Genomic DNA, 25,038 nt, shown 5'->3' with positions numbered 1-25,038 from the left:
TTTCACTTTTCCCTTTATTTTAAGACAGAAACTTCTTTTCCAGATCTCTATGCCATTAAAGCAACAAGGTCCTTTCTGCCTCACTGCCAAGTATGGCTGATTTCTACTCTGGACAGACTATCTTGGTGCTGATACTCATCAAGGGCTCTGATCATATACATATCTCTATCTAGGCTCCTATTCCTTTTCACTGCCCCGCCCCCCATCTGCTTCTTAATCTAAGAAGCAGAGTCATATCTAGCTGTCTTTCCTATCAAATAATGCTTGCTATTCATGCTACTCACTATAGCCTTATTTTACTAACCAAATCATCTTCTGTCTAACCCAGTCTCTCTAAAAGGTTTCCCTTTTGCTCCAACTGCCCACTCATCATAAAATGTACTTGTCTTTGTAGACCAGTGAGTATACTGGAGTACACTGCTTTTCTGCAACATATACAATTAAGTATCTTATAAAATGTGTTTGATGATGTTGATCAGTTCAATACCTCTCTGAAGACAGCAACTAGCAACTGGGAAAGTAGAGTGCAACTGGGAGTGTGCAGCCCACGGAGAGGTGTGGCCCTCTCCCGACAGCCATCCTGAACCCTGGCCTCGCCCCATCCACCCACTCCCTTTGCTCTTTTCCTTTCACTATACTTCTCATCCATATAACAGTAGCCCCTGATTTTCATCTCCCTTGGCCTGCGGCTCCCTTTTCTCTCTTTTTCTAGTAAAATAAGAATGGACTCTAGGAGCTTTCTTTCTCCATATGGAGAGGACTAGATTCAAAACACATGGAACTAGTACCCGGAGAACTCTCTCTTTTTTCCCACTGCAGTGTTTAGTTGTTTTCAGTTACTCATCTTCACTGAATAAAATCTTAGCTCATACCCTAGTAATATTTTTAGAAAAGGGTGCCTTATATACAAATGTGAAATATAAACCGAACAATCAGGATGAGGAAAAATAGGTATATTACCTAATAGGACCAAGGGGGCACATTGTAATGAAAAGATGAGCATACTTCTGGGACTTACTCCAATGCCTTCTTGACTCTTCTCAGAGGTGTAATCTATTTCATCAACACCGGCTCTGGACCATGTTCAGGGAGAGATCAAGGCATTAACAAGCATCCAGATCGACTAGATTCTTCGTTGTTGTTTTTGGCTAAATTCTTTGTTCTCTGCTTGCCCACAATGCCTGTCTTCCTTTATCCTTCTTTCTTACTTGTTTGGACTGCTAGGGCTGCTGCAAAAATGGCACCAATTAAGGTGAGAGAGATGGAAACAGAAGATAAATAGCTTAACTTTCCTGGCTTCAGCTACACCTGGAGCAAGCTGAAAGGATGTTTTTGCACATGACCCAAGAGCATGAAGCCACACCAAACAAATCAGCCCCATCCGGTTCCCAACTTAAAGTCACCATGTGTAAATCCTATTTACTAAATAAAGAAAAGCTGATGAAATAATAACTATTGCAGATCACTATGTGAAATATTTTGCTGTACTAAAAAGCTTATCCTAGCTTACTGTCACTTGTATGTCATCTTTTAGGGCAGTGTTTCTCAACCAGGAGCAATTTTGCTCTCAGAAGATATTTAGCAGTGTTTGGAGACATTTTTGGCTGTTATAGCTGTGGGGCTGCTACTGGCATCTATGGATAGAAGCTAAGGAAGCTTTGAAATATCCTATAACACAGAGGACAGTCCCTTATGACAAAGAATTAGTCAGTCCACAATGTCAACAGTTCTCAGAAACCCTGTTTGTCAGTTTCTATTATTTATTTTAATTTTATTCTTATGAGTATTCACTGTTACTCAAAACCAGCAGTATCACTCATTTTTGACAGACTGGAGTCATGACTAGCAGTAGGTAGGAGCAATTATAGGGAACCACATGTTCACATGTCTTCCTTCCCATATCCCCAGTGGGGTACCCAGTGACTGGTGCTAGTGATTGGTGCAGTAGCACCTGAAGTGGGCCTTGTCTGTACTTTGCCAAATGTGTGGTCTCTGGGCTACTCTATGCACTCTGGCATGGCACTGAAGTTGGTGTTAGTGTCTTGAGGTCATTTAAGATAGTCCAGTTGGTGCTGAGCTATACCTATGCTCTCTCCAATCTTGACCTAGAATATAATTTTCAGAAGAAAAGAACCTTGACTCTTAAGTCATTGCTAAAATGTTTAAATGTAGGCGTGAGGCCTTTTGTCCTCATTTTCTCCATAAATACAGTGTTTCCTTTGGACCCTTCTTCATTTTTTCAAGGTTGTCCTATATGTTGCCAAAATTCTATACAACAAACTCTGTGACCTCATTTCTGCCTCTTGTCCTTTGGTTTGTGGTGTCCCAGAGGCAGCTGCGCTCAGCCAAGGTCTCTATTTTGTTGGGCTGTGTTTGGATCATCTGAGCTTAGAGGCAATGGGGCAACTAAAAAAAGCCCTGGACTTAACTGTCAAGACAACTCCTGCTCCAGAACCTTCAAACTAAGTGTCCTTCCCTGTGGGTACCCTGGGAGGCACCTCTATCTGCATCCCTGCATTTCCTGCCCCACAAATTTAAACATGCTCGTAAACTAAAAAGCCTATGCTAGTTATGGAATTCATTGCTCTCTTATCTTCTATGGATTTGGGTTCATCTTCCAAATGACCTCAAGTTACCTATTTTCTCCTCAGACTGATTTATTTTAGAAAAAGAAAGGAAAGGAAATAAATCATCAATATGGCATTAGAGCAATTGTACATGCCAGGGCTTAGTCAATTCTTAGACCTTGTGCAACTGCTCAGGTTTTGAAGGACATCGCATGTTCCGATACACCCAGATAAGCACATATGCAGTTTATAGAGGGAAGTCCTCAAAGCCACACTCTGTCCTGCTTTTAGTAACTCTGTCGGGGAATCCAAGAATGGTGGCGTTCGTATCTTTAGTTGATGTGTCTTCCTCGTGGACTGACTCTAAAGGTGGTGACTAAGCTCTCTTGGGCTTGCTCATGGGGCTGACACATGCTGGTCAAAAGAATTGGGTCAGTCTTATGCTCTACAACGTTGAAAGGACAGGACTTCAAGTGCTCAGACATGGAGGTGACTTCATTAAACTCCCAGCTCTTGATTTTGGAGAATAGGCTGCTGAATTGCCAGATCTGTTGGGAAAGATAGAAACTCAAAAGTGAACACTGGTGCAATACACTCAGGCTGGCTTTCTTTGAACAATATAAGGAAATGCCTTTCTGTTCTTCCTGTTCTTAGCTTCCAGAGAGTATTTAGTGGCTGCTGCAGACATTATGTTAGTTCCCTCTTCAGCACCCAATTCCTAGTTCCCCCTTCCCAGCCAGTCATGCAGTTGTGTTGGAATAACTAATACCAGTCTGCATATTGACATCCCCCCCACAACCCCACCAACACCACACACACACCAGTTCTATAATAGACACATGGTTAAATCTGGACAATTAATATCAGAGAGACTCTACTCTAGAACTTTTTTTTGAGATATCAAGAAGCAGATTCTCATTTTTCCTCTATGCTTGAACTGGGAAGCTGCAGTCTTAGGAGATGCTAGAAGCCACCAGGGACTACCAAGTGAACACTATATCTTAGAAAGGAGCCACTATCAAGGAAGTAGAGATAAGAACTAGAAAGAAAATCATCATTTGGGGGCATTTTCTAGATTAAGCCTTACCTGAAGTCATCACGTGTGGGCATTTTCTAGATTAAGCCTTACCTGAAGTCATCACGTGTGGATTTATATCCATCAATAAATTCCCTTTTGTTTATGCCACTTAAAATTTCTTGAAACTAAAAACATCCTAACCAATAAGAGTCTTACTAAAACAGAAATATTAGGAGAAATCTAGGAGTCTGGTACTCCAATACTCTCTGGCCTTTCCACCTAGGATGTGGTAGCAAAATCACTAGTTTTAAAACCTGGCTACCAAGGTAGGCATAACCTGATACTCTTTTAATATGACCACTTTACCCTTGGTTTCTTGTCATTATTCCGATGTAAGAAAAGTGTTTCCTGGGATCTTAAAACTATTTCCCTTTTTACATTAAAATGCCATTTTAATAGGAGTATTCTTTAGTTCCAGGTAAATTCTTATTCTTCCTTCTGCAAGGAATTTAGTTTGTCCCAAATGATATCAAGAGTGGTCAGCAATCATTGAATTGGAGACAATCATAAGCCAAAAGTAATGGGATTTCTAGTACGTTAATTAAATTATTTGCATCTGATTTTCAAAAGGAGGTATTAGGCAGTTCTAGACTATATAATTCCCAAGAGGCAGGGTCTTAGTCTCATTCCTGTTTATACCTAACACATGGTTGATTGGCAGTCAGTATTTATTTAACACAAGGTTGCAGACATGGATACATGAGGGAGAGTCTCAATTACTTTTTGAAAAAGACTGCTCAGGGAATAAATAATGGAAAATATACAAGATGTTTTAGACAAAATCAATAAAAATAAATGTTAAACAACTCTAACTCTTTAATGCCATTTTGCCCATTCCCACATATTGAGAAGAAACTCAATCATGAGATTATGGAATTATTGACTGAAATGGGCACCCACATTTGTGGTTCATATTACCGACATATTTACCATGAGAAAGGATGCTAAGGGCAACTTGGATGTGATGAATGAGGAGTTTCACTTATGAATGATACAGAGTGATGGAAGTTATAATACTGTCAGCAAGTATAAACTGGTGGGGGGAAGGAATACATTTTTTTTCCAAAGGGAGAGATTCTTTGATTTATACAGCAGAATTTTTCGAAAAATTTAATAGGCATTTGAACCAGGGGAAATCAGTAGACTGACTTATTTTAGAATTTCAAAATGCCTTTAACAAAGGCAAAAACTTTTTTAAAAATTAGTTTATATGGGACTAAGGGGAATTTGCTGGCATGTTGTATCAGTCAGAGTCCAGGCAGGAAACAGATGGTATGCTCAAATTGGGTAATATGAAGAGAATTTTAAAAAGAAATATACAAATTTTGGGCAAGGTGTAGGAAAGTCACAAGATATAGTGCAGTACCTGGGCTAGTAACAATCTAGAGTGTTACCACCCTAGGCCTGAAAGGGAGGAAGAAGGGAGGGCCTTGGAACCCAGGATGAGTAATTGTGTGGAGGGAGCCACTGATATAGCCCTTTTCAGTGAAAGGGCATAGCCGGTGCAAAGTGTCATGGAGGGAGAGTGCATGCAGGGAGGAAGCAAGAATAGAATTGTCAACTTCACTCTTCTCCCTCACTCCTGTCTCCTGCTGATATACTCCTATTGGGTTAGCCCATCTGGAAGCTGGAGGGCAAGGGAAATGGTTAACACAGTCTGTAGAGATCAGCCTCTTGGAGGATAGATCATGATGAAGAAGGTTTGAGAATGGATCATGTGAACTAACAGAAGATATCCAGGACATATACATAGAGATTATCAGGTACTACCATCCGCATTGCCACTTATATGTTTGTAGGTCTGTCTTCCCTACTAGATGGACCTCCTTGAGCTCAGGAATTATATCTTATTCCCAATAACCTAGTACGATCCCAGTGCCTAGGATAAATTTTGTTGAATTAATGAATAAATGAATGAGTGTTTACTTGCCTCTCTGTGGACTCTCCAGGAGGTGCCTCCATGGGAATACCTCTTCTTCCATTGCAGGAGTACCATTCCTCTCTCTTGTAACAAAGTGGCACAGACATTCCTCATCAGCACTGACACCTGGGAGAGTTGTGACAGGCTGATGCTGTCCAAGAACCCAGCAATGTATTGCAAAACCTCTAAGGGCAAACTGGTTAGAGAATTCTGGCTTTTTCCTCCATGGCCTGAAGGATGGTTGTTCTTCCTTCCCTCAGTGAGCTCTGAAGCAACCTCTGGCTTGATGGCAAAGGTCTCTAACTCCTGACTATAGATCAATTTTGCCTTTTGCCCTGGGGGACGGAAATGGTTTTGAATAAATGTACATCCCAAATAGGCAAGCGGGCATCGATGCTGGAACCAGCCATTGAGACAAGACTGAATGTCTGTGTGGACATTTTTGAAATGCAGGGGGAATTCATCCCTCCTGAAGAATTTGTTGCAAGTGAAAGTGAAGGCAGAGCTGCTCTTGTTGTGTCTCCTGGTCACACACTCACTGTGCAGTGCCACATGGAGACCCTCTGGGTTGGCAGTGGTTAAGTCAGCCAGCACTGTCTCAGAGGAAAACTGTTCTAGCTCAAAATTGTATGTCTGTGTAGCAAAATCCATGAACAACCCATCAATGCTCCTGGCTTCAGAGATGACGTGACCTTTGAGTTCTCTTTCCAAAGCACATAGGAGGGTGGTCTTGATGAGATCTGATTTGGGCAGGTTCTCCACAGTGATCCCTAAATCTGAAGTATCTACTGCCTTATGTTCACCTGGCTTACAACTTAACATGGCATCTCCAATGCGAGCCCTCTTCCCACAGTAGCTCACAGGAACTTTGAAGGTGTAAACAGTTTTCACCTCCTGAGCCTCAAGGTTGCCGTAAACAAAGTCCCTCTCCTTAGGTGTACAAGCAGGCATCTGACCAAAGTGGATAAGCATCCTCCCATTGTGCACCAGATACATATTATAGTCCTTTACATCCACAGCTGTTTTTAATCTTTCCAGAACACCATCCTGCCAAGGGGCAAGCCCTGTTGTTTCCTCAGCTGCATGAAAATCCTGCTGCTTCTGATTTTCCTGTGGTTCTTTACCTTCATCAGTGCCCTCTCCTACCATGTTATTGCTGTTGGAAATCTGCTTTTTCTCTGGGCCATTCCTGCTCTTGCTCTCACAGCTCACTGATGAGTTCGTTGAAGCAGATGCTGCATGCTCTTTGCTAAAAATATTTTCCCACTGGCTAAACTTGGCCAGGTCCATTCCTTCTTTGGTTTTGGCTAACACCTCGCGTTCCTCTTGACTTAGCTCCGTGATTTCTTCCTTAGTGGCTGACAGAGAGCTATGTGGTATCAAACCAGCGTCTGCTCCACCCACTGCTCCTCCCATTTCCTCCCAGCTGGCTTCGCCATTCATAGTAGGTTTCTCTTCTGTGGGCTCTCTAGTTTCTGGGAAAAGTTCTACCATTTTCAAAGATCTGAAAAGGACCTTCTGGTCTTGGAGGGCCAGGGCTTTGTCCAAACACTCCTCACTGGGGGGCTCTTTCATGATGTTCTCATGGAGGGTTGTTTCAGAGTCCACATTTGGCCAGCGGTTCCACTCCATGGAGCAGCACACCACGCTGGCGGGGCACACCTGCAGGTGCTTGGCCAGCTTGTGGCGGGACATGAAAAGGGGGCAGCCATATTCAGAGTTGAGGCATGGAACCTGCTCTAAAGGGCAGAGGAGCTCGTGCTCTGCCTCTTTGCACATGTGGAAGGTAGCGCCACAGGACAGGTGGCAGTTTATCACCAGGCAGGAGACATTGGGCTCCACAGGAATGTGACAGTGACGGTTGAAGCATCTCTCACAATGCCCATGCTGCCCAGGTGGAGGCCTGCGTGCTCTGCCCTGGAGACACCAAGGACAAGGGGAAAGAGGAAACAAATGACTTCTAGGAGAGAAGCTCTATGTTTGCCTATGACTGTGTTTTGACTTATTTGCTATTTATACATGCTTATTATAGGAACCTTGAAAATATAGGAATTTATAGAGAAAAAGAGCAAACATTACTCATAATCCCACGACTCAGAAATAACAACTATCAACACTCTTTTCTTTCTTTTCCAATAGTTTTTTCTATGTATGTAGTAGATGTGTTTAGAATAGAAAAAAACAAAGTCAAATATAATGATGTACAGTATTGACAATTGTTATTTTTGAGTCGTGTATTATGGGTAATTTATATTGCACAGTTGATATAATTTTTTAATATGAATACAATTTGTCATCCAGCTTTTTAACTTGCTATTGTAATGTAAGAGTAGGCTGTTTTATTAATTATTCTCTACAGACTTTCTTCATACTATCAGTATATCATTCCAGAATGAGAGTACTATCATTCATCTAATCAGGTGGTGAGCTGGGAGGACAGGGACCATGTCTGGTTTTGTTCACACATGCATCCCTACCACTTATCACTGGGTGGACTATTGTAGGTATTCAATCATATTTGCTGAATGAAGGAATTGTTAGTCAATTAGATTATTGCTGTAATTTTTCTTTTTTCTTTTTAAAATTTTACGAAAAATCTTTGCTCACAAATCCCTCTCAGCTCTGCACTTTCCCCCTACTGTGAGTCAATTTCTTCTCTAACATTTCTGGTTTGGCAATAAGCCAATAAATATCATCAAACTACAAGCGCGAGTCTGCCAACTGCTTGGGTTACAGGTTAAATAAAGCCAAAACTGGACCCCTGAAAGGTGAAGATCCGATAAATGCCTGGTACTTACCATAGCTTCCTAATTTCTTCTTGCTTTGTAACTCTAGGAGAAAATATAAAAATATAAATATGAATGATTATTAAGAAAAGTATTTTGGTTATCTGTATTAACAGGGGCTAAAGAAACTTCACATGCTCTCTCATTTAATTCCTTCCACTACCCTGAAAGTGTCATTGCCTCCATTTTATTGTCAAGGAAATGGAAAATGGAGAAGTTTAATAGCTTGTTTGAGGTTATACAGCAGTTAAGTAATGGAACTAGATCCCAACCCAGGTCATGCTAGTCCACGCTGTCCTCTCATGGGATATCTTAACCAACCATGGGATGTGTAACTTATGCTTCTTGCAGCTTTTCTCTATTATCAACCAACAACTATCTTGACATTCCACCCCTCCTCCCCTACACACATGTCTGGTCCAAGTTACCCTTTTAGCCTTCTCTCCCACTGGGGCTTCATGTCCACTTAGAGGACAGACTGATATCCAGCTTAGTCTGGAACAGTGTACATGCGTCTGTGAAATATCTATCATGGGTCATTCATTCTGAAGTATTCAACTATGCTGTGGCTGGAGCAGAGATCAAACCCTTAGGGCCCCAAAGGCTGGCTAAATGAGGACTCTGGCAAGTAGAAGAGATGACTTCCTGCTTTCAGGTGAACATAGCTTCTTGGCTCTGGACAGTTGGTCCCATATAGGAATATGTTGCCAGATTTTCTGATTTCCCCAGAGAAACTGGGGTGCAGAGTTTCGTGAGTGTTGGTAGAGTGTAGTGGTTAGGAGGCAGACAGCATGGAATTCCACCCTGGCCCTACAAGTCAGTAGCTGTGAGACTTTGGGAAAGTTACTTAACCTCTTTGTTCATCAGTTTCCCCATCTGTAAAGGGAGGATAATAATAGTACCTATCTCATAGTGCTGTAGTGAAGAACAAATGAGTTAAATACAGTACCCCAAACTCTTAGAACAGTCCTTATCTCATAGAAAGTCATCTATACATGTTTGCTATTATACACTGTTTTATATTTTATTATATAGTAAAATATTTTATTATATAATATATCAAGATAAAAATTACTGAAATTTTAAATATTGGCAACTATTTAAAAAAAAAACTCTATTTGGGGTAAGGAAAAACATGTATGCAGCCTACATAGGACCTGTAGTTGCCACTTTGCAACACCTGGTCTAGAGAATGTATAGCATAATTTCAGCACTGCGTTAGTCTAGGAAGGAGTTAGCACCCACAAGTCAGAAGATGCAGTATTTTAAAGTACTTTTTAGAAATTGTTCAAATATACAGAAAAGGTGAAAGAATATATGCAATGAACATGCAAATATACTCTACCTAGATTCAACAATTGTTAACATTTTGCCACCTTTGCTTCCTCTTTCTGTTTCTCCCTCCCTCTCTCTCTCTCTCTACACACACACACACACACACACACACACACACACATTTTTGGCTGAACTTCTTGAAAATAAGTTGTAGATATTATGGTACCTCGTCCCTAAGTACTTCAGCATGTATTCCCTAAGAATAAAGGCATTTTCCTTTGTAACTACAATAATATTTAAGAAAACTAAAAAAAATCCTAAAAATAATTTTCTAATATCATGTAACATGCTATCTATATTCAGATTTCCCCAATTATCAAAAAATGTCACATACATATGACATACATATTTAAAATTAAAAATTTTGAAACGGGATCCCTTTAAACTAAATTTATCACATTTGGTTGGTAAGTATTTTTAGCCTCTTTAATCTGGGAAAGCTCTCTCAGCTTTTCTTTCCTTCTTTTCTTTTTTTTTTTTTTCAGAAGAGACAGACTTAAATCTCAAAGAAGTTATATTTTGGTTTGCTTATGTGTTCAATTGTGCATCTATTCATTCAACAAACATTTGTTGATTACCTATTTGCCAGTAGAATAAAGGTCACCTGGACTGCTTGTTAGAGTGGTTCTTAAACACTATTGTTCATTAGAATCAGCTGCGATGCCTATTATAGATCTGCACTCTTCAACATGTGGCTCTTTAATCAGAATTAAATAAAATTAATAATTCAGTTCTTCAGGCATACTAGCTACATTTCAAGTGCTCAACACCCACATGTGGTTAGTAGCTACTCTATTGGACAAACACAGCATGGGACATTTCTGTCTTCACAGAAAGTTCTATTGGACAATACTGCTATAGATGCTGTTTACAACCCTGACCTGAGTGAGGGGTACAACCTGGAATTTACATTCTTAGCACATTCCCCATCCGATTCTTATGCACTGGGACTGCTGAGTGTAAAAGAGGAATCACATCAGAGTGCTGTATGCTCTTAATAGTTAGCCTGAATCAGGAGGCAGGTGAGAAGTTACAAGCCAGAACATCAATTGGCTTCAGAGCCCAGAAGGCAAATCAAGGAGTTAAAGCCAGAGAGGGAGTTGAGAAGAGTGAAGGACTGTGATGGTTGGACTGAGATGGAACAGAATGGCAGCTGTGGGCAAGAAGACATCTTTTGGATGCAAGAGTCTGGCTACTAGATCTTTTAACATGTAATTTAACATTTAAGTAGGCTCCTACTGTATTCTAGATCACTTTTGGAGGAAAAAAGTCCATTGTGAACTTATTGTGGAAATGCATAAATATTAGGCTAAAGCATCTGGAGTTGTTTGGTACTCAATGAGGAGCCATTTAACATTGTAACTGGTGTGACAATGAGCGGTAATGGAGGGATGGAGTGAGAGGACCTAGAGTAAGAAACTGCTATGTAGAGAATGTGATGAAGGCTTGAATGGGTAAGTCCGATGATAGCAGAAATAGATAAGATGAGACAGACAAGAGACAATACAAGGGAAAATCAACTAATATTTTTGTTTCTGGCTAGAGAAGGGGAAAGGCAAGGAATCAACATTGATGGCAAGATTTTGACCCAAGAACTACGGCCATGCCACCCTGAATGTGTCTGATCTCGTCTGATCTTGGAAGCTGAGCAGGATTGGGCCTGGTTAGTACTTGGATAGGAGACCACCTAGGAATATCAGGTGCTGTAGGTGTTAAAAAGAAAAAAAAAAAGATTTTGACCCAAGAAGAGAGAAAATTGGGTAGAATCCTGAGAAGAATGGAACTCTAAAGAGGAAATTGTTTTGGGGAAGAAAGGTACATCCAGCAAATTTAATACAAGTTGCTCAAGGTGATGACAGATCACGGAGTTGGGAAGATCAGGGGTTAGAATGTAGAGATGGAGATTTGAGAATATCCACTTAAAGATGAGAGAGGAACCCATAACTGGGAACGTAAGAACACAGAATAGAAATCTGAGCCTTAAAGTTCATAGCTAAGTATGACCATTTCGGGGATATTGGGAAGAAGTAGAGCCAGAGACAAAAGACTGGAGAGCTAAGAGAGTCAGCACTATGTGACCCAGATGTGTAGGAAAGGGTGAGCAATAGCCTCCAATGCTGCCATGAGGTTAAGAACAATGATGACAGCACAGAGCTCTTGCCAGAGCAAATGCAGCATGACAGCTGTGCTGTGGGACTCTTGGCTGTTCAAAATGTGGTGTTGCTTGGAAGGTAGGGGAAAGCTATTAAGCACACACTCCAGTGTTGTCAGGGCCTGTGCCCTGGCCTGGAGAATGTGACCATCTGCTTTCTATTCATAAAAGATATTTATCAATAAAGATGGAGTTTGGATAAGTCAGAGTCCTCTCTTGGTTTTTAGCTGGGAAAGAAGAGGCAGATTACAAATGGAATAAGGCTATATGAAAAGAGCAACTAGCACCAGGCATGTTCAACTTCATATTTGCCTGCCTGGTTTTGTCACCAAGCTGAGCCCAGTTCCTGGGAAGAGAAAAGCAGGCCTGGCTAGTTCTGTACTCCATGTGTGTAGTGAGAACTCTGCTCCAGCAGCAAGAATTTGTCTAGCTGGAGGGACAGTGGTGATGAACTCGAAGCCCATTCATTTCTTATCCTTCAGTATTATAAAATATATTCCTAAGGAACAGTGATATTGAAGCTGGAAATGTTTGTTGCGGAGCCTTATTGCTCTCCATCTCTTTGAAGTTATTTGAAAATACCCCTTTAAGAGAAAAGACAATGTATGCTGGCAACAAAGATGCTGGGTTTTTGTTTTGTTTTTGTTTTACGCTGCTATTTAAAGATCTTCTGCTAGGTTCTGGAGCTACACCAGATGACCGACTTTGAGAGAGGACATGTGCTGAACACAAAAACAATGAGTGGAGAGAAAAGCTGGAAAAGTTAGACAGTGGAGGGAAGAAGAAAGATAAATATCCCCTAAGGGTATAAAAAATTACATCTTAACCTTGTGTTGTATATCTGGGGGAAATTATTTCCACTGAGATAAAGAATAGTCCAAAATTGTTACTAGTCTATTGTTGGGTAAACAGGGTTTTCAATGGTGCTGTTTTGCCTGGGACTCTTCTGGTTTGGGCACTATAAGTCCCAAGCCCCAGGAAGCCTCTTAGACCCTGGCAAACTCGGACAGCTAATTGATCACCTTACCTTGGGTGTTGTCCCAAGTCGATCAAATTAGACATATCACTATTTGTCTTGTAAGATTAGACACCCTGTTATCCTAATCTCTGTTCTTGTGCAGTGACTGGATCCTTATCCTCCATGGGGTCTGTCTAACGTTCCTAGATTGAGTAATTTCTTTGCATTTTGGATGTCACGAAAAAAGAAAAACAAGATTTTAGGGTCTAACAGGTGCTTTTACATAACATCTCATTTAATCCTCACAATGACCATGTGAAATGAGTATTACCATTTCCAGTTTACAAACAAGGATTCTGAGGCACAAAAAGGCCTAAGTGTATCTAGCTTCAAACTATGTCTTCTTTGCTAGATCACACTGTGTCCATCACAGACCCCCAGAGACATTCTTCAGGCCATCCCCATGATTTGGGAAGAAAGTAAGCCTATGACTAGGACCTCTCGGGGAGAGAACCTCTCCTACCCCAGCTGGGGCACAGAAAGATGTCTGCGTGTATAATTTTTCTAGACTGTAGAGGAGCTGGATGCTCTTCACTAAGGAGCACCTCCATCTCTATGTTGATTTTTTTAAAATCCTCCTCTGGACCACATCCCATGCTGTGCCCCAACTGAATAGAGGAAATAAGAGTACCCAAGTCCCACGGCTTTACATTTCAGGGAATACAAATGTGAGAGTGAAATTTTTAGGGTTAAAAATCTGCACTACAGTGTGGATCCTGAGATTTAAAATGAAACACTTACTAAATCAAAACATAGATTATTGAAACTCTTCACTGTGAAAAAGTTGATAAAATTCTATGCCTGAAACAACATATGGTTATCCAGGTGCCACTTCCTCCTTCAGTTTCTATGCCCCTCTGTTCACCTTTAAATTCTTACTTCTTTCATGAAATGTCAGTACCTTTCCTTCTCTTAAAAACAAACTTTAATCAAGTCTAGGCCAAAATATGTTTTAAACTTCCTCTGTCTAGAAGAGATAGCAGCCAAAATAATATAATTTAGACTTAAATAGTTCAAAAATCTATACAGAACTAGATTTTACTGGTTGTACTAGATGCAGTTAAAGTGGAATATGAGTAGGTGGAAGGACCAGGTACATGAGTTTGAGGGATGGATATTTCTTTCAAGAAGTAGGAAAGCATTTAGAACCTGGCAGGGAAGCAGAAGCTCTTTTTGATGCAGGTTGTGGTACAGTATGGAACGCTCAGAAAGCAGTAAGTGAATGAGAAAAGGCGAGTCAGCTAGAATAGTGGTCATAAAAGTGTAGTAGCCAGACCAACGGCATCAGCGTTACCTGGGAATTAGTTAGAAATGTAAATTCCTGGGCTCTACCAAACAGACCTACTCAATCAGACCTACTGAATCCAGCTAATTCTGTTGTAAGCTCAGTTTGAGAACCACTGAACTAGAAGAAGCTGGATATTATGCATCCAATCACAAAGGAACTACTGCCCAGTTTGGTAGGGAGGCCTTGTAGAAAGATCTGAAAAGGCAGTAAGCAATTCTATCCATTTCTTTCCATCTCCACCCCATGACCGCCCCATCCAAGCACCACCATCTCTCATCCAGTCTGGCGCAATAGCCTGACAAGCAGTCTCACTCCTATCTTGTGCCCCACATCTATATTCATCAGCAGAGAGAGTAATTTAACAAATTTTAACATTAGGTTATCACTCCCCTCTTAAAATCTCCAGTGGACCCCCATCAAGAGGAATAAACTCTGACATCCTTATCTTGGCACACAAAACCCAGCATGTGTCCCTGCTTGCTTCTTTTACCTCCCTAGAGCATGTAGTTTCAGCTCTGTCACTTATTCTTGTGTAGGGACCTTCTACTTGCTCTTTATACCGAAATTGTATCCTTGCTCTTTATTTGCTTTATGGGTTCTTTCTTGCCATTTAGCTTTCAGTTTACATGTGTGGATGAAAAAGGGGGCCATATACTAAACCTGACAAGCTCAGAGGAGGCCAGCATAGTGGGCCCTACAAGTTCAGAGACCAAAGTTAACCACATAGGATGGTCTGAACATAAAATTTCCTAACTAAAAGTTGATCATGGCAGGTAGTCACATCTTGGACCTGTAGCTTTCTTGACAAAGATCAATCTTTACCTTAAGTAAGCCTATTTATTGTCTTTTTGCATCTAAGATAATATACCCTTGGAATGTCAGATTAAACCCCTTTTTGGGACCCCTCAGGGCACAACTCCCTGCATCAGAGCATAAGACCACAGAACCCCTCCTGGTTATCTTGTCCCCCGCGTACATCTCTATGTGTTGTAAATCTTAACTATTAACTATTCTGTACACATCAATGTGAAAGTGTCTCTCCATTTTACTTTTTATCCAATCCCGGAGATTTCCCCGCTTTGCTTTCTCCTATCCCCTTAATCAACCACTAATGGATTTCATGTTTTGATTCTTTTGATTCTTTTGTGTAAAATCTCCTCTTTTGATTCTTTTGTGTAAAATAAGCCGCAAAACTGCCATTCTCCAGAGCATTTTCTTAGTCTGTCGAGAATTCCCAGGAATTGTTGTCAGTTTGGCTCAAATAAACTCATTAAAATTCTCTATAGGTTTGGATCTTTCTTACATCGACACATGTTACCTCCACAAAGAGGCCTTATCTGCAATCTCCAATATAAAGTAAATTAATGAACACTCTCATGTATTAGCTAACTAATTTTTGACAAGTTATTTAATCTCCCTAAAGCTAATTTATTCATCCATAAAATGGGGCTCATAATAAACCAAATGATTGTGTGAGGATCAAATGAGATATGGCAGGGAAAGTGGCTCATATATAAGATTCGGTCAATCGTTAGTCATTCTTCTATCAGGAAGGTCATTGTCATGGTCATCTTCCCATCCAGGCCTTTATTTCTTCCCACTGCATCACTCCCACAGCTCTTGGCTGGTCTTTCGAATATCGGTTATCCCTCACTGCAATGTGTACACCACTGCCAGCTTAATAACCTTCAAATACCATTTTTAAAAAAATCTTACCTTATTCCTTGAAGAATGTGAATTCCCCTAAGTTCCTCCCTGCTTTTGGCCCTTTGTAATCACCACAAAGCATTTATTTCTTAAGCACTTAGGAATTCAAATTGTACCATATCAGGCCTGGAAGACGTTTTAGATGCTACAAACCCAACTTGAGGGCATCTTTTTTTCCTAGGCTGGAGTTGGTAATTTAATTGTTTACCTACATTATTCTGCTCCTTAAGAAAAGAAAAGGATGGTGTCAACTAAGACTGCTTCTCTCTAGCAACTGGCCGCAGGAGTCAATATAACCAGAGAAGTTGCTGAGATGGTGTGCATGGGAGAGATCTTGACGAGGGCCATAAATGGAGCAGAAGTGCTCTGCCCATGAGACTGTTTTTCTGTAGCAAAAAAAAGCTCTGACTGGAATATTAATGGAGAGCAAGGGAGAGCAAATGTGAATGCCCTTATGGAATATAGGAAATGGTTTCGGAGGGACTGAGAGAGGATAGCTAACACTGCTCCTGGCACTCAGTCAAGTTTATTGAACAGGATTGAATTGAATGAAATTGAATAGAACCCTAAAGAAGGCAGCATTTTTAAAGAGCTACCTCTTTCAAAGATAGTGATTTGAAACAAATTTAGGAGGAAAGAGTAATGATGTCAGATGAATGCTAATTGGGGGCTTTTTTTTTTTTTAAAGTAAGAAAAAGGAATGTTTTCAACTTCATTAGGTTAATGTAGCTTTAACTGAATGGGAAGCACTTTAGCAGGCTTGGGTTATAACAGACATTCTGAAATGCTTCCAGGATTGTTTTAGGGGGTTGTGGTACTTTTTCTAAAGTTTGCAGGCATAAATCAGAGATCTGGATCAGGCAGGTAACCAGAAAGCTCTATGTGCATAGGAATCACCTGGGCGATCTTTTTAAAATACAGACTCTGATCTGGTAGAACTGGGGTAGGGCCTGAGAGTCTTCTGGTATAAGCTCCAGACAATGCTTAAGGACCTTAGGACCTTACTCTGAAAGAAAAATGTCTAGTTTAATCTCTTCATTCCCTTCAAGAAGAACTGAGGCCCAGAGAAGTAAAGTGTCTTTCTCACACTCCTCACCTTGATGTTTTATTGAGAGATTCTATAGAAATCACATTGCCACACAGAGCTACCTGTATAGTGGTGGCCAAGGGCATTTGGGCAACTTAGATGGTGCCAAGGGCAAAACAGAACAGAACTTGGAAGAGTGAGGAATAGGTGGTGACCAAGTGTTACTGCCAAGAAAGTCATGAGAAGGCATATGGTAGGTATATTTAAATCACTGACTCAGGCAAAAGAGAATGGGATTAACAGATAATAGTTTTAACATTCTTTACTTAAAGTTAGTAGGCAAACAGGGTGGATGTCAAGGAGATATTTTTAGGCTAGAGGCCCTCTCCGCACCCTTCACATGATGTCAGCGACTAACTATTTTGCCTCCTCATGTCACAATGATGATTTATTCCTGAGCTTTAACTTCAGCAGAAATGACAAGGTCAAAAGTTAAAGATCAGAGATATTCTTTAACTCGTAAACTATTAACCAGTCAATTAGTTAGTTAAGCCAACAGACTCCAGTCTTGCTACGACAGCACCCAGGATACACCTTGAAGACCTTGGTGCCACAGAAACCTTAACAAAATTAAATGAAGTTAGGCAATTATACATAGTTCATTTAATTAGGCCTAGCAAACAGGCATAATTATAACCCACACATCCATAGCAGAGTTATAGGATGCACCTGGAGGTTCCACCCGCAGGCAGGAAGAAACTAGGAGTTAGGGTATCTGGTTAGATCTCCTTTCACTTGGCATTGGTGGCTTTAGTTTGTACACTGCAAGGTTTAGAGTGTACAGAATCCCTTTTGCTGCATAAGTCGTTTCCAAAGATGTCCTTAGCTGAACTTCGAACTATGTAACACCAAAGCAAGGCTAAGAGGAAAACAAGAAAATAAACACTGCTCCCTCATATCTGCCAATTCTTATGCAGTTATTCCACAAGCTAGAAATAATCTATCTACATTTTCAAGCTCTTGATACCTCAATTATTATTAATCATTTTACATTTGTCCCTCTGGATGTGCAAGTTACAAATTTGTAATAACTTTTGGTTTGTGTGCCAAAGCCTATATAAGTTTTTCAACCTGTAAAATATTTTCACTTTTATTCCATGGATGCATTTTGGACAAGAGTCCTGGGGTGGAGAGAGCCATATCTAGGGAATATTATTAGAGAAAAATAGTTTCTAAACTCTTCAGGCAGAGTTTAGATAATACACGCAGTAAGTAAAATTGTGCTACATTAACCAGTAGTAGTGTGACATAGGGGACGGGATTTAAACGACGTGAGAATGACTTGCAATTAATTATCAAATGTTGATTGATAAAAGGATCACAGCATTTGGGCTTTAGAAAATAGAAATCCTGGGTTCTGGGCCTTCCACCTATTTCCACACTACCTCCTCGCCCCTGAGCCCGCGACCCCCATCACCACTGTGTAAATTTAGAGGTATCGCATAACTATTCTGGTTGATTGTAGAAGATCCTAAGCTGTCAGAAAGTAGATAATTTCTTCTTGCTCTAAGATTTTAGATTCATACATGGCTGGGTCTCATTCTCAGTCCCAACCTTCTCCCCCACCCCCACTTCCCACCAGATGTAACTAATTTGCTTAACAACCCTCTTGCTCAGAGCAAAAAGGTGATGTGCAGCTCAGACTTGGTCTCCATGTTTGCCTCTCCAAATATCCCCTTGATGCACCTGATCACCTCTGAAAAGCTTACCTGAATGGCATGTACTGAATCAGCATCTGCTGCACCTGCCTTTTCTGATTGTGAGCAAGCAGATCGCAGGAGGTGGCTGAAGGTGCATCAGCTCCACAGAGGGCAGAATTCGTTGAGGAGGCAGAGAAAGGAGAGAAAACTTCAACAGAAATAGTTCAAGTGTCTCGAAGTTAAAAATAAAACTATATCACAAGGGGCAATGTGACCAGGCTCAGCTTACGATTTTTTCTTTCCCCTGTATTTATCAACACCCCGTTTCTACTGGAGTGGCATTTAGCAGGGGGAGCTGAAAAGGAAGTGAGGTTTTATATCGATGGGTTTTCTTTCCCTCAAGGAAGGAAGAAAATCATTTCAAGAAGGATCATTTTCAAGGCCAGAGCAGTCTCTCAGACTCCTGTGAGTGCAGTCAGCAGATCCAGCTGTGCTCAAGGTGGCTGGTGGAGCATTTAGGACAGGCTACTGCTCTAATTATAACTGTGCTTCTCACCTAAACCCATAGCTAGCTGAAGCAGCAACTTGTGCAAGCGGCATGCGGCCCTGTTTCTGTTTATTATTTCTTGTCATGACAAGTAAATGGCTGTCCTCTGCTGGCCTTCTTCTTTCCCGGGTAGCTGGAAAAGGGAGAGTTTCTAACTCATAAATCAGGCTTAGAGTTAAGTCCAGTGTAAGAATTAGAGGTGGTAGGAGGCTTAGCTATGGCTTAGTCCAACTCCCTCTTTTTATGGATGAGAAGACCAAGTTTTAGTGAAGGTAATTTTTTTCCCAAGGTCACATAGCTTGCTAGTGGAAGAGCCAGAGGAAAAACTCAGTTATTCTTCTCACTCCTATTCTGATGCTCTTCTTTATCCTGTCCTCCTCAAAGAAACTCATTCAACTATCTTCTGAGGAAAGAAAATATATAATCTTGGCTTTGCTAATTTCTAGGTATAGTAGACTGCCTTGTTTGTGGTTTCTCTGTCTGTGGTTTCAGCTACCTGTGGTCAGCTGTGGTTGGAAATACTAAATGGAAAATTCAATTCCAGAAATAAATAATTCATAAGTTTTAAATTGCTGCCATTCTGAGTAGTGTGATGAAATCTCGTGCTCTCCCACTCCATCCAACCTGGATGTTAATCATCCCTTTGTCTAGTACATCAATGTTGCATGTACTACCCATAAATCACTTTGTAGCTGTCTTGGTTATCAGATCTACAGTCACGGTATCACAGTGCTTGTGTCTAGGTCACCCTTATTTTACTTAATAATGGCCCCCAAGTGCAAGAGTAGTGACGTTGGAAATTTGGATGTGCCAAAGAGAGGCCATAAAGTGCTTCCTTTAAGTGAAAAGGTGAGTACAGTACAATAAGATATTTTGAGAGAGAGACCACATTCACATAATTTTTATTATACTATATGATTAATAATTATTCTACCTTATTAGTTATTATTATTAATCTCTTACCATGCCTAATTTATAAATTAAACTTTTTCATAGGTATGTATAGGAAAAAACATAGTATATATAGGTTTGTATTATATATAGTACTTATTGGAGCTATCTGCCATTTCAGTCATCTATTGGGAGTCTTAGAATGTTTCCCTGAGGATAAGGGAGGACTCCTACATGTGATTTTGACCAAGTTACTTAAACACTCTCTACCTTCATTTTTCCAATTGTGAAATGAGGCTGATAATAGTGTGACCATGTGTTGATCAGCTCACACATGAATACATTAATATATGTAAAGCACACAAATGTCATCTAACACACACCCAGTGCTTAATAATGCTATTATTTGAACATATGGACTAAAAATAGATGTGCTAAATGCTGCTGCAATTAACAGAAACTGAATTGCACTTTCCCCTGCATTCTTCCATGCATATATGGCTGTGTAAATAAAATTATTTGGAGTGAATAGCCAGCAGTTGGAAATTAAAAAAATTTTGTAAGCAAAGGAGTTTTTATGGCAGTGAAACTACTCTGTATGGTTCTATAAGAGATGTTATTATACATTTGTCAAAATTCATATAATGTACAACATCAACAGTGAACCTTAATGTAAACTATGAACTTTAGGTGAGAATGATATATCAATGTAGGTTCATCAATTGTAACAAATGTACCACTCTTGTGTGGATTGCTAGTGGAGAGGCTGCGTGTATGTGGGTGAAGGGGATATATGAGGAATTTCTTTATCTTCTGTTGAATTTTGCTGTAAACCTAAAAGTATTCTAAAAAGTAGACTATTAAAAAGTCAAAAGTGAAAAAATACTCAATGAACAATAAACCTCACAGCCTCAGGGCCAGTGTCCGTCTCCTAGGTTTGCAGTCTTGCCCTGTAGTTCTCTGCAATGACCCAGAATGTGGTGGGTACCAGGGACCGGCAAACTTGCTACTGCTACTGTCTGTGAATAAATTGCTACTATCAGTAAATGCTAATTCAATTATTTTTATTATTCACATTATAATTTCTTCCATGATTGATTAATCACTTAGAAATATACTTTTAAATTTCTCAGTAGAGGGAGAGGTTGGAGCTTCTTCTAATTAAATTTCCTTATTGTCAAAGAATGCTGTTTGTATGTTATTGATTCATTTGAGTTTGGTAAGATTTGCTTTGTGGTCTAGTATGTGGACACTATCTGCTTGAAAGGAATGTAATCTCTACTAGCTGGATGCAGAAATCTACATATTTCCATTAGATGAAGCTTATTAACTATGTAGTTAAAATCTTCTCTACCCATACTAAATTTTTATCCATTTGTCACATCAGTTATTGAGTATTATATTAAAATCTTCCAAGAATTTTGGAAGTTTCTCCAAGAATTTTGTTAAATTTTACTTTACATATTGGAAGTATGCTATTAAATGTATACAAATTCAGAATTATATCTTTCAGGTTAATCGTTCATTTTGTCCTTGTCTAATATACTTTTATTTCCAAGAGTGTTTTGCCTTAAAGTTTACTTTGACAGATATTACTATAACTATGTCAGCTTCTTTTCCATTTTAAAAAAGGTTATTGATTTGAGATCTTACTTTTGAAATATAGGCTTTTTCAGCTATAAATTTCATTCTAAGCACTGATTTAGGTTCATCACATAAGTTTTGGAAAGTTGTATTTTTGTTTACATTCATATCTGGGCATTTCATAATTTTCCTGATTTCTTCTTTACCCAATGGTTATTTAGGAGTGTACTTTTTAATATTCATATATTTGTGAATTTCATGAATTTTTTCTGATATTGGTTTTTAATTTCACTGCATTATGTTTGGAAAATATTTTATATGAATTAGAATCCTTTAAAATTTATTTTATAGCCTCAAATGCCTTTTATTCAAAATATTTTCTATGTCCTTTATTCAAGTTTTGAAGTTTTCTCCACAAGTCTTACTTTTCTTAGTTAATTCCTAGATACTTTATATATATATATATATTTTTTTTATTGAAAGGTACTTATTTTATTAGATGTTTATTACTGATTTTGAGAAATGCTACTAATTTTGTAGGTTGATCATGTAGCTGGAAAATTTGCTTAAAAGTTTTGCTGTCGATTTTGTAGATATTTTTAAGATGATCATCTTCAAATATGTGTTTTTTCTCTTCCTATACCAGTTCTTACATTTCTTACTATGTATAGACTCATACTATATTAAAACTAATGGCAATAGTGATTTCTTCTTAAACTTTGATTGAGATTACCCTTTAGAAAACTCCGGACCTAAAGATTGGAAATAAAATGTGAGTTTATAACCTGCTCCCATAAAAAGGCTGCTGACCCTCTTTTAAAAAGTCTAAGATAGTTTTGAGAAGAAGAGTTTTTGGAATCAAAGTGGACATCTATGGGATTAAGAAGGCCTCTTCCCAGGCAGAGTTGTGGGTTTGACTGTGTAATACTAAGCTGTACTTGAAAACAAAAAACAAAAAACAAAAAACAAAAAAACAAAAAACCTCTAGTATCTACAGCATTTCCATAGAAGTCAAAGTGACACAGCCCAGATATTTGGGTTGAGAAGCAGGCAAAGGAAAGAAGAAAGCCATGTACAAGATGCAAGAAGGTCTTTTTTATGTACTACCTGTTATTCATTAGTACTTTGATCAGGGGAATCCAAAGCCCATCATGTTGGAGAGGTTCTGGAATTCCAGGCTGTCTCTTAGACTATAGGCTGCAAGGCCTCAGCTTGTCATACTGGATGAGATTTACCAGGAGATCGACCTACAGTTGGACCAGCAAAGATGCTAAAAGAACCTTGTTCTTTTAGCTGTGGCCTGTGGGTGAGAGATACTGATATAGACTGTAGAAAGAGTGGGATACCTCATCCTCATCAGGTAAACTGTACCGTTCCATGATTTGGGTTATGTCATAGGCATCAGAATACAAAGTAGGAACTGAGGCCACTAGCCTCTCCAGCTGAGGACGTTGCATTTGGACATCACTTGTGGGACTCTCAGTAGTGATAGAGTCCCACGCCCAGTTGGGAGGGCCTAAGGGCTGAGGTGGAAGGGAGCTATAGAAATCTGAAACTATAGGAAAAAAAGAATATAGACTGGTTGATGTTGTGGGTGAGGTGGGCACATTCTGGGCTGGAAGAATCTGGTTTGGTTGCTTTAGTGATAGCTGTTGCCGCTGCTGCTGCCACTGCTGCTGCCGCTGCTTCTGCTGCTTCCTCAATTTGACTTGCTGGTTCCTGAACCAAGTCTGGGAAAAGAGGGGAGATTGGTCTGTAGTGGAGAAGTTTGAGGCGTCTCCTGGGTGAAAAAAGCCAGATTACAAGCCCCATATCCTCTTTAAGTCACCATGACACTGAGTTCTGAGATAGCAGAGGTGGCCATGAGTAGAGTCAATAGCAGGGACAATGAGGGGTCAGGACTGAGACCCCAGAGAAGAAAGAAGAAAAGGGGGTATGTTAAGAGGTTGTTTGGAGAGTTCAGAGAAAGGGTTCTGAACTCTGGAGAAGAGAAACTAGATCAGGGACCTAGGAGAAGGTGAGGAATTTGAACGAAAGGAATTTTTAAGCATTATTTAGGAGGCCTCTATAGTGAGGAATACTCTAAAAAAATAAAAATAAATAAAAATAAAAGTTGAGCCTTAGCTGACTCAGAAGTTGGGGGAGTTATTTGTTTGTTGGTGGTGTTGTGAATAAGCAGATTACACATATTTGCTTGAGAAGAACCAGAGTGACAGTCTAATGGACTGTATATCTGTTTAGAGTGAGGAATGTCAGCATGAGAGTCCCTCCCCTATTTGAGCTCTATAGTACAAGACCTCTGGATCTCTCATTCCAGTTATACTACTTACTAACTCTGTGGCCCAGTCACTTCACTTTGAACCTGTTTTTCACTTCTTTTAAACTGGATAATAGTGAGGCCAACATATGCAATGTTCAGTACTAGTTCAGTACTAGCACACAGTAGGTACTCAATAAAATATTGTGTTATGGAGAGAATTTCCAGGCTGAATAGTATAACATAGTTTGGGTAGAGGTATCAAGCACACCTCAGGGAATCAGACAGATCTTTATTGTTGACTCTGGTAGGTTGAGTTTCAAAGCAAATTCCTTCTGAAGATTTTTATCTGGAAACATGGTGTGGCTAAACAGAGCCTCCAACTCTTCATGCTGCATATGCATGAACAAGATGCATTTTGGGTGCTTCTTCCACATTGCTGTAGAGCAGAGATGAAGAGGGCATGGTTACAGTTAACATTACTCCCTCTCCTTCAAACCCCCTGTAACCAAACCATTTGTGGATCTCTCAGACTTTCCTCCAATCAAGCTTGGAATCCAAGAGTTGCAGATTCCAGGTCTTAACTCTGGGAGGCTGAGCCCTATGTAACAGTACTCTATCCCCTGTTTTCTGAGGGTTAATTTGCCCCTGATAAGAAATGTTACCTCTTCAATTTTCCTGTACCCAGTCTGTTTGCTCTGGAAACTGGCTCCCTTGAGTTTCAGTTTGCCCTGCACTGAAAACAGAAAATCTTTTCTCATAGGTGTTCAGTCTGCCTACCCTACCTTAAGCTTGGGACATTGGACAGTAGCTTCCTTCTTATTTTCACACTTTGTTTCTTTTAGAAACTCAGAAGAAATCTCATGTCCCTGAACCTAACTATAACACACTCTTCAAAAAGGATTGTCTCTCTTCACTTATTTATTCAGGAACTCAGTCTATCTCTTCCGGTGAATTCCCCACCTTCTGGCTTTCTGAATCTCCATTCACTCCTCTGGGAAAAGATTCATAAGAAATGAGATATAACTAAATATGTGAAGACAATTAAAAAATTATAGACTATTTTTTTAAGTGGCAATGGAGAGAAAGAAGAAAATTTCTAAATTTTCTAAGAAAATACAATTACCAAAATTTGCTAAAAGAACTGCAGACCCTGAATAAGAACCACAGGAAAGCATAG

At 39.8% G+C, this 25,038-nt stretch overlaps 2 protein-coding genes and 1 pseudogene across 2 annotated transcripts; 1 reads left to right on the top strand and 2 right to left on the bottom strand.

Moving 5' to 3' along the window:
• Positions 1-1,433: 1,433 nt before the first annotated feature.
• FBXO40 (F-box protein 40) lies at positions 1,434-19,030 on the bottom strand. The gene is made up of 4 exons (XM_039843153.1): positions 18,649-19,030; positions 8,365-8,397; positions 5,576-7,483; positions 1,434-3,115 (listed from the first exon to the last, which is right to left on the bottom strand). The coding sequence occupies exons 2-4, from the start codon at positions 8,365-8,367 to the stop codon at positions 2,900-2,902; spliced, it is 2,127 nt and encodes a 708-aa protein (XP_039699087.1). The 5' UTR covers positions 8,368-8,397; positions 18,649-19,030; the 3' UTR covers positions 1,434-2,899.
• On the top strand, positions 11,281-11,399 carry LOC120586837 (uncharacterized; annotated as a pseudogene).
• A 3,700-nt stretch (positions 19,031-22,730) lies between the features above and the next one.
• ARGFX (arginine-fifty homeobox) lies at positions 22,731-24,295 on the bottom strand. The gene is given in 4 exon segments (XM_039842989.1): positions 22,731-22,822; positions 22,825-22,899; positions 22,902-23,331; positions 24,128-24,295. Coding segments are annotated over 4 exon segments (765 nt in total).
• Between the last annotated feature and the right edge of the window lie 743 nt (positions 24,296-25,038).

The sequence above is a fragment of the Pteropus medius genome, unplaced genomic scaffold (genome assembly GCF_902729225.1).
Source record: "Pteropus medius unplaced genomic scaffold, Ma_sr-lr_union100, whole genome shotgun sequence".
NCBI classification, from domain to species: Eukaryota; Metazoa; Chordata; class Mammalia; order Chiroptera; family Pteropodidae; genus Pteropus; species Pteropus medius.
Note: the sequence above shows the minus strand (reverse complement) of the source record. Positions and strands in the feature narration are given on the sequence as shown.

Coding starts and splice junctions, on each gene's coding strand:
- FBXO40 (XM_039843153.1), bottom strand. Junction 3,116..5,575: donor CCTGGAGAGTCCACAGAGAG/GCAAGTAAACAC, acceptor CTTTCCCAACAG/ATCTGGCAATTCAGCAGCCT.